Raw genomic sequence first — 16,797 nt, 5'->3', positions numbered from 1 at the left:
TTTTTCCTTTTAAGTGTGTTTCTCTGGTCTGTCTTTCCTATCAAGCTTGATTTTTAATTATGTCTTTCATGGCCTGTATAATGTGACATGTAAATCTTATTATTTTCCAACTTGGGTAATTCTGTATGGCACTTATGGAAATACTAACATAACTAATGCAACCCTAATTGATATAAAAGTGAACAGTTGTATTCAGTAAATGGTATTAATTTCCATTTTTGTTCTTTGGGAAGTTTTGGCTTTGAATGATAGGGTTTGGTTTCTGTGCCTTGTACGTAACAGCTAGAGAGTGGGTGTGTGAAAATGAGGCCTTTGTTTGTTAGATTCTGATGCTTTTTTGAAAAAAAAATTACTTTAATTCTGACTGTTTGCAGACATGATTTGTCAAGAAAACTAACATTTTTGATTATTTAGAAACCCTACAGACACATAATTGCCAGGGTACAAGAAATCCACTGACTATGGTCTGATAAGTTATTTACATGTCTTCAGGGATTTGAATGATTTAGCAGTATCTTTTACAGACACTTACCTGCACAATCCTGGGAAATTCATTGTCTTTTGTTTAACACTTTCAACATTTGATTTTTATTCTGACCAATATCTCATACTAAGAAAAAAAGTGTCTTCAGGGACTTGAATGATTTAGCTTATGAAGAGGCTAGAAGCATCTGTGAAGATATATTTCTCTGTCATCCTCAATACTCAGTATGTCTTCTTGTCAATAGTCGACCATTTCATCATTACATGTAGGATTTTTAGCCCAGAAACTTTATCAAATGGTAACTTTCCATTTTCATCCATCATTGCTTTGGCAAAGAATTGTGAATTTTACTTAAGCGTCCCTTAAGCAGAGTAGCAAGTCTACTTCTGTGAGTTGGAAGTCCCTACCTATCTGTGCTAGCCTGCAGCTTGGAGGACCCCAGCTCTGTTAACATTAACCCCATTAAGTAGTCAAGTCATCGGACAAAAGCGGCATGCCAGTAAATGTTTCAGTAAGAGTTGTAAGTTGGTATGAGAGGAATGTGAGAAGAATATATGGGGAATGTGAAAGGATGAAAGTTCCAGATACTTCGAGAAAGGGAAAAGTAGACACGTTGGGATGAAAGTTCTTGATACATTAAAAAGGACCTTTCTGGGGTTTTCCCTGATCACTTTGTACACCCTGGACAGTTTAACTATCTATCGCTCACTGTGAATATGTTCGCTTAACTGCCTGACCTCCTCCCCACTTTACTGTGTCTTTTAAAAGCCCACCATCTGTGTTCAGCACATGATAATGTTTGAATATTTATAGGAAGTTATTTTTCTGGGATTCATATTTCATAGTAAATTGAAAATGATCTTTGTGAGGTATTTACATAGGATATCTTTTATGGGCTTCAGTTCCTGTTTAGTCTTTGTGGATTTCACCCGAGTTTCTTAGGTTCATGCTCATAACAATTCCTGTTTTCTGAATATTTAGCGAGCCAGGTAGGTTTGGGAAATTTGAAAGAAAATAATCCATAGGTAAATTGGATAGACTCCAGACTAATAAAGAGCAATCTGAAGAAATCACTTGACATGCATGGCAGTGGCACTGCTTTCTCCCTGTGGTTTCTTGGGGCATTTCAGGTATCGTGCATCTATCCATTGTAACTACTGAGTAGAGACATGGTTCCAGAATCATCAAAATATTTAAAAAAAGGATTTAGTAAATGGAATGCCCTCTAAAAGTAATTGAGTTCCTCAGTATCAGCTAACTCCATAAAAGGCAAATATGCTTGTAGGACTTTTTATGACAGTATTTATGTGGACATATATTCTGATGCTTTTTTTGGGCAGACCTGTCTCGGTACATGCAAGCCAGACCCTTCCAGACATACTAAGGGGATCCACTCTTAATACAGCTCAGTAACTAGCCTTTGATCCGTCGTAATTGTATTTCTTTTAACATACTTATTTTACTGTAGTGGTTTTTTTTTTCTTTTTTTTTTCTATCTGTGACTAGAAGTGATCAATGACTTCTCACCTACTTCCTTTGCAACCTTCACTTTCACTGTTATGCCTCAGCTTTCACATTTCAAGTGTACTTCATTCCGAACATGTCCAATCAGTAATTACCCTGACTTCATTACCGTATTTACCCTTCTGCTCATTCCACGTTTATTCATGCTCCGAAGGCTGAAGGAGTGATTTCGATTTTTGTGGAAGATTAAAATGATCTCAAAATGAGCATAGGATGTTTTGCATGCACATGTATTCCATTAGTATTATTGTTATTTTTTTTTAATGAAGATTCCTTTGTTTCCTCATGCATCATTTACCATTAGACTTGTATGTGTTTATGAAAGTCCTTCTTGTGAGACAACTTATTGTATGTGGTTAACTTTGTGTGTATCTTTTCATCTTCAAATACAAGTGACGAAAAAACAGGAAGAATTAGACACCATTCTGTAAACTCTAACTTGTAACAAGATCCCATACTTCACTCCCTGACCCTATGGCCAAACTTCCCACCTTACACCCTGACCATGTAGCAAAACCTCACACCTGACCCTATAACCAAACCCCATGCTTCTTTACGTGACCCCAGTAGTTAGCCAGACCAAACACTTCACACCCTGATTCATAACCAAACTCCTACTTTGTGCCAGAAAGCAGACCACATACTGCATACTCATATCATGTTGCTAATCACACACTAATCAAATTGCTCCTTACATCATGACTTTAGCTTAAGCCCAACGCCACATTTTGACTCAGTAGCCTAACATATATGCAGTTAGATTATACAGTGGAACTAAAGAGGGATTCTTTACGTTAAATACCAAGGAAAAAATATGCCAAAGGCCTTAGAAAGGGTTTAGAACTTAACTTTGCCTGACAGTCTTTTCCCAGTTGTCAAACTCGTGGAGTAAATGGGGTAAGAATTACTCATACTGTGGTTTTTGTTAATTCCATTTAAGTTTAGATAGTATTGGCTTGTCTTATTAAGAAAAATTACCTCTTAGTGATCTATATGAATGTAGATGATTTTTTTTTTTATTTGTTTGATTTTTTGAGTTTAAACCTGCTGCATGATTTTAACATATGCACAAAGACTAGATTTTGTTAGTCCTGGTTATGATAGCACATGATTTCCCTTTCTTTTTATTTGTTGGTGACTAACCTGCACTTGTGTAATTTTATTGGTAGACATACTGTTAAGTGCATTAATGTTTAGGGAAGTCATGCTTGCAAAAAGAAAAAAAGATTTAGGATGTTTTGAATAGACACCACCACAAAAGAAGATAGGTCCATTGCCAGACCCAAACTCAGTTGGGTGGGTGCATTCTTTGTGTTATGCTGGTCATTTTCTCTTATCAAAGCTCCAGACTAACACTACTTACCAAGATTTTGCCATCCCACTTCTTGGTATAACCCCTGTCTTAAATAGAATGATACTTGAAATAGCAAGTCTTTCTGCTGCCTGAGAATTGGTAAGGCATCTCTTACTAACAAACCTGTTCATGAAATTTGTTAATAATGTATCCAAAATCTGTTTTTTAATAATTCCAGTATTGTTGAATAGTGTGTATATTTACAGTAATTGTGCTACAAAACTAACCATGCTGTATCTTATTTTTCAAGAGGGCTCATAAAGGGTGCAGTTATATTGTTGAGAAACAAGTTAAGTCACTCATAGGATACGCAGCTAGAAATTTAAGAAAGAATACAGTGAAATGAATACCATAATCCTCATGAACTTAACTTATTCAAATGCAGGTGTGGCATCTGGTTCGTCAACAAGAATCAGAACAAAGGGAGGGAGAGCGCACAAACAAGATGGTATCTGAAATCTACCTCACTCGTTTGCTCTCCACAAAACTCACTTTACAAAAGTTTGTTGATGACCTGTTTGAGACGATATTCAGCACTGCACATCGTGGTTCTGCTTTGCCCCTGGCCATCAAATATATGTTCGACTTCCTTGATGACCAGGCATTGCAACATGGCATCACAGACCCCGAGGTAAGCATGCATATTTGTATGTAGCCGACAGCTACAGAGTTAGTGGCAAATATGTTGTGGTTTTCAGTGTTTAGTAACTTATTTTTTCACTGTTTTAAAGTACTGATGTGTTGAATCTATCTGTCTTTCTTTCATTAGGAACATAACTTGCACTTTTTTGTCATTAGAAAATTATATTTTTACATTCCCACAATCTTTTCATTCATTGTTTTAATTGCAGGTGGTTCATACTTGGAAGAGCAATAGCCTACCACTTAGATTTTGGGTCAATCTTATAAAGAATCCCAATTTCGTATTTGATATTCACAAGTCCAATATTGTGGATGCATGCCTGTCTGTTGTGGCTCAAACTTTTATGGACTCATGCTCCACATCTGATCACAGATTAGGTAAGTCTTTTTGAATTGCAGCTTGCTGAGAACATTTTGAAATATATACAGTGTCAGCTACCTTACCAAGGCAGGAAAGGTAAGATGTGAAAAAATCATAAAGATGCTTGAATATTTTGCTGTATGATCAATGAATTTTATTTTCCTTCTCAGGCAAAGATTCTCCAAGTTCTAAATTGCTGTATGCCAAAGACATCCCCATCTACAAAGAGTGGGTAGAACGGTACTATGCCGACATCAAGATAATGCAACCCATATCTGACCAGGACATGAATGCCATGCTAGCAGAGGAGTCTCGGGTAAGTCTAGTAAGTAAATGTAGGGCTTAGGACTCCCTCAGATTTCACTGTTGTAGAATTTGATTTTTATACCTGTAAAGAGTAAGTGACTCAATCTTGTGTAGCTTTCTGTTGTGACTGGAATTTCGACCCAAAGTAAAAGAATGGGTTCAGTCAAAGCCACTCAGTATTTGATTAGATCGTTTCCACACCATGTCTTGCCTGCCATGTATCATACCATAACACCAACAAAACCACATCAGTCTGACTAAGTACAAATATATAGTACTTCAAGATGGAGCAGCAAAAATATTATATGGAATCGTCTAAAGTTTTGCAAGACTTTGTTGAAACTAGATGATTTGAGGAAAGTGTCACGAATATATAGATTGGGAGGAAATTTATTGGAACTGTGAGTTTATATCAAGAGTGTAAAGCATATGTGTGAGTAGGTAGAGAGGATTTAAGTGGTTCGAGATGAAAGTGGGTCCATGGCAGGGGTGTGTGATGTCATCATGGCTATTTGATTTGTTTATGGAGAGAGGGGTAGGTATGCAGTTTGTAAGAAGCAAGGGGGCCCTGGAAATTGAGTCACTTGTTATTTGGTGATGACTTAGCAGTGGTGCCAGATTCGAGTGAAAACTGCACAAGTTGTCTGAGTTTGGGAGTGTGTGTAATCAAGTAATTAATGAAAGGGTAACATAGATTTAGTAATAAGAGGAGGAGGATATAAGAGCTGAAGAGGATGTCCTGAAACGGTTTTGACATATGGAGAATGTGAATGAGGAGAGGTTGAAAAAGAGGATATATATGTCAGAAGTGGAGGGAACAAGGATAAGGGGGATACTGAACTGGAGATGGAAAGTTGGTGCGAAAAAACAAAAAACATTTTATGCTTGGGGCCTAAATATACTGGAGAGTGAAAGGTATGAACAGGATAAAGTGAATTGGAGTGATGTGATATACAGAGGGCAGCATGTCATCATTGGACTGAACCAGGATATATCAAGCAGCCAAAGGAAACCACAGAAACGTCTGTGGGGCTTGGATGTAGACAGAGTTGTGGTTTTGGTGAATTACACATGACAGCTGGAGAATGAATGTGAGCAAATGAGGCCTTTTCTTCATCTGCTCGTCAATAACTCGCTAGCCCAGGAAATGTTGGGAAATGTTGGATAAGTATATAGAAAAATATACATGTTCTTTCTTCTCTTCTTTGTGGACCAGTGGACTTTGTATATTGCACATGATTAGAAAATATTTCCCTATCCGTCTGGTGGCTCTTATTTATTTTAGGGCCTCATATGATACTTTAGGTTTATGGTTTGGGTCTCTCAATTTATTTGACAAATTAGTTTTCTTCTTATTGAGCTGTGGCTTTTACAGGTCTGCAACTCATCTGTTGTTTCCTTTACAGGGAGCATTTTTCTTAATCTTGTCTTGACCTGTTACATTTTTTGTTACCAATGTGTTTCTGTAACATGGCTGAAGTGCTTTTGCGACCATCTCATAACCTTGTACATGTACCATGTCTTTACTCTCCTGAAAACATACTCGTGCTCCACCCTACTGTGTGTGTGTGCATGTGTGTATTTTTATACACGCTTGACTTTAACAAGATAGCATCAGGAAAGTACACTGAGCACTTTGCTCACTTTTCTGTACTCAATGATACTACAAGAGAGAAAGATTCCTAGCCTTCTTTTCCATCCCTCTTAATTGTCTTCTTTGACACTCAGGAGGTACATGGATAGTTTTCTTTCTTTTTTTGCCCCTCAGGAGAGTTACCATAATATATAAGGCAGCTTAGATTTTAAATTTGAATATTAATTTCATAGCAATGTACATTTCACCTTTCTCAAGGTTTTTAGAAATCTGAAGTACAGTTTAGTCTACAGGGAAAGTAGTAAAGGCACATTTCCATTTTGATTATTGGCATTCATCTTTTTTTCTTTTTCTTTTTTTCAGATGCATAACTCAGAGTTCAACAGTCTAGCAGCATTGGCTGAGCTGTATAACTATGCATTTAAGTATAGCGACCAGCTTATGTTAACACTAGAGGAAGATGAATTCTCCACCAAGAATCGCTTAGCATACCGCCTAGAGCAAGTGCACAACATAATGACAACCGACCAAGAATGACAGGACGCCCCCCCTGACCCACGGGCTGGACCAGATCAACAGAGGGTTCCGACTTCAGGTCCTGTGGGTCCTGGTTCCTACTCTCCAGGTCCATATGGAGGGTCCCCACCACATCATGTGTATCCCGGGGGACCGTATGGTGTGTCTCCGCCGCAGTCTGCTGTTTACGATGGTCAGCTGGAAACCATGTTCACTTACCGTGGACAGGGTGCAGCAATGGGAGATGGGGGCCAAGGGGGGGTAGATGGCAGTGTGTATGGTCTCTATGGTGTGCCCCAGCATGCCAGACTTTCTCCTGGGGCGTATGGGAGTGCACAATTTCCTAACAGAGGGACACCGCAGGTGTATGAATTTGAATATGAAGAGCCTCGATTTACTTGAGGCTTGGTGATGAGGAGTGCTGTGTTTCTGCTCAAAGTGGGTTGCTGTATGTGCAGCAGGACAGAAAAACAAAGTGCCTCACACCCAAGGCGACATTGGTGCCCAGGAGTGAGCATGAAAAATAGGCAACAAAGCAACGAACAAATTTGCCCAGCAGCAAACAAGAAACAGAAGCAGCTAGACTTTACATTATGCACTACAGTAACTTTGTACCTAATTCCCTGGCTTCTAATAAACCAAAATGTGACTGGTGAAGGTGCATTCTGCAGTCATTATTTTTTAATAAGATTATCTTGGTGCTGTTTCATGTATGTGCAATGCAGACTGCAAGCTGAGTGCTACTACCTGGACGAAATTAAATGGTTAGCACTTAGGTGGTGCTCATTCACAGTGTATCAGAAAACAGCATCTTGTGTTTAGTGTCACTTTTTTAATTGCCAGTCCTGCCCTGAACACTTGTTTGACCTTTGCTCTTCCGTCTTCCATCAAGACTGCACGTGACTTCAGCACAAGACTTCCGCTCAAAATGCCGCCATGAAGAAAATCTGGTGGTGGAGATTATAGTGATACTGTAATTCCAAATTCATTATTGTTATTTGAATTTGTAAATGTTGATATGAAAGATGTACACCAATGACATTCAGCTGCCCGAGTTGACTCAGTTTTTATCAGAATTATTCAGGATATTGAAATTTGCTTTCAGGCAAACATGAACATGGAGAAAGAATTATTTTGCATCATAAAACTCCCTGAATGCTGTACAGATGATCATCCATATTCCCTGCATTTAAAAAGCATAGCAATCATTACTCCTAATAAGCTTCTGTTTGTCCAGGTTTATAAACTGAGTGCATTAACATGTTGCTGCTCTGTTACCGTATGTACCATTATTTCATATGTGCAAAAACTTTAAGATGTTTCAAGTTTTCATGTGATATTTCTATGTGTATGAAACTGCGTGTGTGACTGTGTGCGCATACTGTTACTGCCATGTGCATGTGTGAGTGTGTGTGCTGAGAAGAAAGCCATGTGTGTGTTGTCTTGGTGTTCTATGGACCTCTCAGCTTTTTGGGCATATTTTGCTTGCATGGTGGAGATGAGAATGTCTTTTTTTTTTCGTGTATCTTATGAACCCAAACAGTGGTTATATAGCCACGACCGTAGCTCATAACATCAGAGTAGAGTAACGCAACTTTCAACAGACTTGTCAATATATCAGTTTGCCGTGGTGCGGCCAAAGGACTGAGTGTGCCAATGATCTTGATGACTGGGGAAATGAAGCTCCACCATGCTGGCAGAGCTCAACATGAGGGAGCCTCTATGTGCTCATGAGTGTAGCTGTGTTCACAAAATTTGGTTAGTCATGGGTGTACTCAAGTGATCTACACACCCAAGAGTATCTTCATAAATCACTCCATTCATAAAAGTTCATTTTTCTTTTTCTTTTTATGCATCTTGACTGGGATAACTTTTTTCCTGTCAAGTCATATTTTAATCATGTCGCCAGTGCTACAACTGTCTGTATCAAACAAATTGTTATGTAGTTGGAGATGGCGCAGGGTTTTAGTAGTAATGTTTTTTATTTATATCAAGGATGTACTTTTTTAAAAGAGCTACGGACTATTGATCCTTCATGTATTTCCATGTTTTGAGCTTTTAGATATTATGAAACAAAATGAGTGCAGACAAGATTTTTGCAATAACTTGAATATATCTGTTTTTTAAAAGTGTAATTTTTCAGAATGTATCAAATCTCTGTTATCATAAACTGAGCTTGTTTGGCACCTGTGGCAACAGAGACTCGGTGAGGGGGTTGTATTTAGAAAAACACCAGTGAAAACTTAAATTTAAAATGTATATGATTTGATCTCTCACTGAGGTGCTCATATCTAATAAAATATCTTGTGTAAAGTATAAAAGGTGTATAGACTGGCTGAGACTGGCTACTCTCTCAAGTGGTCGCAGAGCTACGGTTGAGTTGTCTCTCGCACTCTACTCTCACACCCATCTATGTACATTCATTTGTGAATAGTTCCTTTGTATTATATTAGTACTCATAAGACCATTTGATACAATCATTACTGGTATTAATTATTAATGATGTTGATACAAATTCTATCATTGTCTACTTAGCTCGCGTCCCAGGACCAACACGATCCTTTTGTTGCCGAGAAAACTGCAGCCTCGGTGAGAAGAGGCAGTCTGTATATAATTGTGGAGGAAGGTCGGCGGCCTCCCCCATCTTCTGCAATCCAGGGTCTCATAGTCATGTCTTGGACTCCACAATTTTACACTCCCCTTTTTGTGACCAATGTAATTATAATGATTTTACTCTTTGACAGTTTGTTCGAATTTATAGCCTTACAGAGTTAGAACATGGGTACAGAGCAATGGTCTCTGGCTCTGTTATAGCCGGTCCCTGGTCTAGTCTCTCGGCCGCCGACCCTACCTACCTGTGTACCATGATTTCCCGCGCGTCCCGCCGTACAGGCGCACGTTATGTGTATGTCAAGTCTGTGTTTCATATAAATGGATCAATAAATTTTTTCACTGTATCCACTGTATATGACTGTGACCTGGTGAAAACTATTTGTACTAGAATTATTTTTTATCTACTTATTTCTAACACACAGCTCTGTCAATATCCAACTTACTATTTATAATTGTGATCACTTCTCTCAAATACTCCCACTTTTCCACTAAACTAACCGCTCTCTCCCTAAAGGAAGCCACTTCAGGACTTTAGAAGGGTAGAAGGTGCCTTAGAAGGTATATGTTTGTTGATATATCTATCTATCTATGTCTATATATCTGATGTCTGTTCCCTCCTGAAACTCCCACGAGGGGGTAACCACAGCAAAAGTCTCTCTATAACTAATGAACTCTTATGCCACTTCTCAGCCACTAATGCTTCACCCTTAACATGCTGCTGGCAGAGGGCAGCTCAAGCACAGTGTATGTTGATATTTGACTTTATTTTATAAACATATTTCAAGAGTTGTCCCCATGGATAGGGGTAAGGAATACTGCTCACGTATCTCCTGCTTGTCTTAGAAAGCTGCAAAAGAGGTGGGAATTTGGAGCCTGGAAATCCTCTCTTTCATATATTTTCAAAACAAGGAACAATATAAGGGGCCAGTGGAGGATTTTTACTCTAAGGTTTGGTTATCCATGCTTAATGCAACCTCACTTGTGCCGAAAATGGCTAACATGCATGAAAGAAAGAAAAGAATTTCTGGAGTGGTTAACGTATGAGTTTCTAGAACTGTGGCAGTCACTGACTATCACTACGTGCAAAAGTAGCTGAAACTCTACCACAGCACAGGAAGGACTGGATGAATTCTGCAAGTTTGTTTAACTTTTGCATGAATGTAGCATTCATCTTCTGTATTTACTTTGTGGTAAAAGGGTGAAGATATACCCTATGGTAAAGGTAGGTGACCAGAAGAGATGATAAAGTGTAAAAGATACATGAATAGATGAAGAACGAGAATCAATAGTAGTTGGAACATATCATGTGTAATGGTAAGTGACAGACTAGGAACTAGAATTTCAGGAAGGTCTTGTACTAGTGAACACAGACAAACACGTCATCACCACACTGCTTGACATGTGGTCCTGCCTGTTGGACGTGGCTATGTTCCTGTGGGATGCAGGAGTTCTGTGATAAGGGGTCCTTTGGGCAGGGAAGTAAGAAGTATCTCCGTTCCATGTTTATAGGGTGTATGTAGACTGCATACAACTGTACAGAGTATACATTCTTAGATTGTGTATGCTTTACCTGAATAAGCACGGACTATCATGGTAAGAATCTAATTTTTCCAACTGTATACACTGAAACATTAAACAAAACTAAAATCTCTACTTAATCCTCCTCTTTTATGCATGAAACATCACCATTGCACTCAATCAAAAATCTTTCCCTGCACTTCCTCATTTAGACATTTTGATTATGAAATTCTTGGATTAACTTCCAAAGCTCCTTCAGGTATCACTTCCTCCGTTACTTATGATTTTAGTTTGAGTGAATTTACAGTGTTTACGAATGATGTTCAACTAGGCTGTAGGAATTAGATTAATATGCAGTTGAAGTATTTTGTGGATGAAAAAGATAAAAAGCAGAGGATATGAATAATCTTGAAAGTTTTATCAAGATTACGGAGTGGATGAAGTATAAAAATATAAGGAAGAAATACAAGTCAATGAATTATGGGATATGGTGAGTGAGAGAATGTAATCACTCATAGAATATCACGGGATATATAACATAGAGAGTAAAGAACAGATAGTTAAACTAGGAGAAAGAGAGAGAGAAAGAGAAGCATACAATGCAGTCTAAAGGACTAGGCTACAAGGTGTTTCAGTAGAGAAACAGATTAATGATCAGAAACTCAATAATCATTGAATGTGGAAGGAAAGTCGTGTATAAATTGTAGGTACTTGCAATCTAAGTCATTTTGCTACTCTGAATAAGAGTAATGTATAGCTTTAGCATAGTTTAAATTAATCTTTTAATGTATATTGGATTAGTTGGTTGAATTATCATTTCATATCCGATTTTGTTTATGTGCAGGTTTCCTCCCCTTCCATTACATGCATTTTGAGCATGAGACACATATATCCAGGGAGGTGGAGGACATTAATACACTGAATCATGATAAAGTTTATTTGAAAATATAGACCTAGTTGATGCAGTCAAATTTACAACTTGTAACAAAATAAAAGGTTAACATTAATGGTTTGAATAGTTAATAATGACAGACGAACTGAATCAACAAGAATGTCAAAATCACATTTTCTTATGAATTTCTTTCATTGTTGAGAGTATAATTAAATGGTATTTCATAACTTCTTATGGGTGGAAATTTTGAAGAATTGTCATTTCACAATAATAATCATTCTAAGTAGCATCAAAATTGGCATATGGGTCATTATAAACAAATCTGAAACTAGTCTGTTAGTGGAAAATACACAAATGATAAAGATAATTAAACTTGATTAATGGTAACGGTTTCCGAACCCTGAAAGCTGTTGAATGGGCTTAATTTTCATAGACCAGTCTGTCGGCAAAACCCCAATGAAAGCAACATATCCTGGGGGGGTAAGCTTATATACCTTCCTTGGGGCAATGGAGTTGTATTTGAATGATTATATAAATTTCTCATTCCTTATTTAACCATGAAAGCTGTTTGGTACACACCCCAAACGACTGTAAATAAGGTAACGAAAAGATGGCTCGCTATACAGACGAGTTCACCTTCATCAGCGCCATCTATTGCTTGAAGGACAAAACATTTTAACAGCTTCAGGTTAGGGATACACCGGTGTCAGTAGAGAGTTTCCAATCTGTTCTACATGAATGTTAGCTGCTAAAAGCCGTGGCTTTCTAGGGGAAAGGTTAGTTGTCTCTTGGAAGTCGTAGTGAGTGCACGTCAATCTATTTCTCTGCCTTGGGATCGTTCTAATGGACTGGAGTGGGAGGGAAAAAGGTAAGTGGCTAAGACCTTTAAGTAGGTGGTTGGGTACTAAACCAGTTGCTCAATTAGGCCGAGAAACGTCTCATAATTACCCAAATCAGGGCTTAATTCCTCTCTGGTGGTGGGGGGTTTGTTTCCATTGGCTCATTCTGATCTTAATTATACAATTGGCTTTTGAGTTTACGCCATTGCAAATTAATTATAGCATGCTAAATCCTCTCTAGTACAGTTTTGATGTATTGAAATCTTAAATGAGGCAGTTTGGCCGTAATATAGACCCGAGTGGTTCACTCCTTTCCAAGTGTTGTTCATAATTATCGAAAAAAACACATAAATATTGTACTATAATTTATCATTTACTTTTATATATGTATTTTATATGGATGCAAAATTGTGAAGTCAGTTTACAGTAAGAGATATTTCGAGGTCAAGGGTCGTTAACATACGTTCCCGAGAATTTAGGGGGGGGGGGGTCACGCTGGCATTTTGGAGGTCAAGGGTCGTTAACAGTGGAAGTGGTCTGAGTGCTCGACCCCCGGAGGGTGGGTGTGGTTAGGGTCATCGTATTCATGGCAGTGGACATGGTCGCCATGGCTATGGAGGTGACCTGGGTCGTTGTGACCTGGATGGTCATGGTCATGACCCACTGGAAGTTCCTGGAAGAGAGAAAAATTGGAAGCCATTAGAATCATGTTGGCCCCTCGTTACGACCGCTCTGGGGAATCACCAGGAAGAGTGATTACGCCATTTTGAAGTCGATTAGCTCGTTATATAAGACAATTGGGTATATATATATATATATATATATATATATATATATATATATATATATATATATATATATACGTGTAGGAAGAGAGGAAAGTGATTGGTTCTCAGTGAATGTAGGTTTGCGGCAGGGGTGTGTGATGTCTCCATGGTTGTTTAATTTGTTTATGGATGGGGTTGTTAGGGAGGTAAATGCAAGAGTTTTGGAAAGAGGGGCAAGTATGAAGTCTGTTGGGGATGAGAGAGCTTGGGAAGTGAGTCAGTTGTTGTTCGCTGATGATACAGCGCTGGTGGCTGATTCATGTGAGAAACTGCAGAAGCTGGTGACGGAGTTTGGTAAAGTGTGTGGAAGAAGAAAGTTAAGAGTAAATGTGAATAAGAGCAAGGTTATTAGGTACAGTAGGGTTGAGGGTCAAGTCAATTGGGAGGTGAGTTTGAATGGTGAGAGGCTGGAGGAAGTGAAGTGTTTTAGATATCTGGGAGTGGATCTGTCAGCGGATGGAACCATGGAAGCGGAAGTGGATCATAGGGTGGGGGAGGGGGCGAAAATTTTGGGAGCCTTGAAAAATGTGTGGAAGTCGAGAACATTATCCCGGAAAGCAAAAATGGGTATGTTTGAAGGAATAGTAGTTCCAACAATGTTGTATGGTTGCGAGGCGTGGGCTATGGATAGAGTTGTGCGTAGGAGGATGGATGTGCTGGAAATGAGATGTTTGAGGACAATGTGTGGTGTGAGGTGGTTTGATCGAGTAAGTAACGTAAGGGTAAGAGAGATGTGTGGAAATAAAAAGAGCGTGGTTGAGAGAGCAGAAGAGGGTGTTTTGAAATGGTTTGGGCACATGGAGAGAATGAGTGAGGAAAGATTGACCAAGAGGATATATGTGTCGGAGGTGGAGGGAACGAGGAGAAGAGGGAGACCAAATTGGAGGTGGAAAGATGGAGTGAAAAGGATTTTGTGTGATCGGGGCCTGAACATGCAGGAGGGTGAAAGGAGGGCAAGGAATAGAGTGAATTGGAGCGATGTGGTATACAGGGGTTGACGTGCTGTCAGTGGATTGAATCAAGGCATGTGAAGCGTCTGGGGTAAACCATGGAAAGCTGTGTAGGTATGTATATTTGCGTGTGTGGACGTGTGTATGTACATGTGTATGGGGGGGGTTGGGCCATTTCTTTCTTCTGTTTCCTTGCGCTACCTCGCAAACGCGGGAGACAGCGACAAAGTATAAAAAAAAAAAAAAAAAAAAAAATATATATATATATATATATATATATATATATATATACTTATGAGTCCACGGGGGAAAATGGAACACGAAAAGTTCCCAAGTGCACTTTCGTGTAATAATCACATCATGAGTGGACTCGTAAGAATATCTTGATCACGCGCAAAATTGTGATCCTTTCCAATATATATATATATATATATATATATATATATATATATATATATATATATATATATATAAACCAGTGGTGCACGTTAAACTATGGCTGGGGTAAATTAAGCGTCATTACTCAATTTATTAATTGTAATTATGATTAACCCGACAGCCGTTTTCTATGAAAGAATCTAGGGGTTACCCACGACTTTTATAGAAAGAAAATAAATCTATCTCGAGGCTGCGCTGCTTTCAGTAGCAGGGAAATGGAGAGTCCTTTTGGAGTGAGGGAGAAGTTCTTTTTTTTTTATTGACCTTTTTCACCAGCAGTGTAACCTCGAGCAGGCAAGAGGAGTCCGGTAACACCATGGGGGAGGGAAAAAAAAAAGTTTTTTGGTTGAAATGTAATTATAATTTTCCTTTTTAATTACAGAACAGCCTTAATGATGGTTCCCTAAACTTTTAATAAAGTGGATTCTGGTCTAATATAGGCAAAGAAAAAGGGGGGGGGGGAAGCTAATGCTATAATTAAATATAATTAATTAGCTATAATTGAATATAATTAATTAGCTATAATTAAATATAATTAAAAAATAATTAATGTTAAATTCTTACCTCATTTTGTGATGGTCCTTCAGGCAAACTGAAATGGGAAGAGAAAGGAAAATGTATTATTCATTTTACAATATCTCAAATTTCGTTCTTATGTCTTAAATTGTTAGAATTTTCTTTTTTTTCTTTGTGTACTTAAGTAATTGTCCATTTAACAGCTGAAGTGTACTTAAGTAATTGTCCATTTAACAGCTGAAGTGTACTTAAGGCAGAATAAGTGTACTTAATTAATTGTCCATTTAACAGCTAAAGTGTACTTAAGTAACTGTCCATTTAACAGCTAAAGTGTACTTACGTAATTGTCCATTTAACAGCTGAAGTGTACTTAAGGCAGGATAAGTGTACTTAAGTAATTGTCCATTTAACAGCTGAAGTGTACTTAAGGCAGGATAAGTGTACTTAAGTAATTGTCCATTTAACAGCTGAAGTGTACTTAAGTAATTGTCCATTTAACAGCTGAAGTGTACTTAAGTAATTGTCCATTTAACAGCTGACGTGTACTTAAGGCAGAATGAGTGTACTTAAGTAATTGTCCATTTAACAGCTGAAGTGTACTTAAGTAATTGTCCATTTAACAGCTGAAGTGTACTTAAGGCAGGATAAGTGTACTTAAGTAATTGAGACGGGAGGGGGGAGGTAGTGTGAGGGCTAGGCTATTAAGCCGTCATCTTTCCTGCAAATTCTGTGGAGTTGATCAATAAATTCTTGTGTCATGGAATGATGAAGTACTGGGTAGTTAATGCTGTCTGATGGTTAACGAGGATGGTTAACAGATATTTCGTGGTTTAAATCATAATTAGAATTTATAGGTACGACCCCTGAGTGATACCGTATCACGTTTTCTGTCAACTTAATTTCCATATTTTATTGTTATTTATATGTACGACCCCTGAGTGATACCGTATCACGTGTTCTTTCAACTTAATTTCCATATTTTATTGTTATTTATAGGTACGACCCCTGAGTGATACCGTATCACGTGTTCTTTCAACTTAATTTCCATATTTTATTGTTATTTATAGGTACGACCCCTGAGTGATACCGTATCACGTGTTCTTTCAACTTAATTTCCATATTTTATTTGTTATTTATAGGTACGACCCCTGAGTGATACCGTATCACGTTTTCTTTCAACTTAATTTCCATATTTTATTGTTATTTAATCCCTTTCATTGGCTGGTTCGCCTTTGTTTATTATTGACGTTACATTTTGATTATTTTTTTATTGATCTAATTGCCAGACATTAGCGCTAGTTTGGGCGTGTAATTTGGCAGCCATGCGTATATGGCCATGGATTGCGCTCCATTAAGTAGGAAAAAATTGTCCAGAGGCGAGTAAGTATTGTAAGTGGCTTTTACCATATTAGAGGCACTGGGC

General features: G+C 38.1%; 1 protein-coding gene across 1 annotated transcript in view; it reads left to right on the top strand.

Moving 5' to 3' along the window:
* PlexA (plexin A) overlaps window positions 1-9,738 on the top strand; it is a gene marked incomplete at its 5' end in the record, with an annotated part of 62,469 nt that extends 52,731 nt beyond the window's left edge. The window contains 4 exon segments of the mRNA XM_071662241.1: window positions 3,748-3,993; window positions 4,214-4,382; window positions 4,536-4,681; window positions 6,629-9,738. Of these exon segments, the coding sequence (XP_071518342.1) occupies window positions 3,748-3,993; window positions 4,214-4,382; window positions 4,536-4,681; window positions 6,629-6,802 (735 nt within the window).
* Between the last annotated feature and the right edge of the window lie 7,059 nt (window positions 9,739-16,797).

Source organism: Panulirus ornatus, chromosome 5 (assembly GCF_036320965.1).
Source record: "Panulirus ornatus isolate Po-2019 chromosome 5, ASM3632096v1, whole genome shotgun sequence".
Lineage (NCBI taxonomy): Eukaryota > Metazoa > Arthropoda > Malacostraca > Decapoda > Palinuridae > Panulirus > Panulirus ornatus.
Note: the sequence above shows the minus strand (reverse complement) of the source record. Positions and strands in the feature narration are given on the sequence as shown.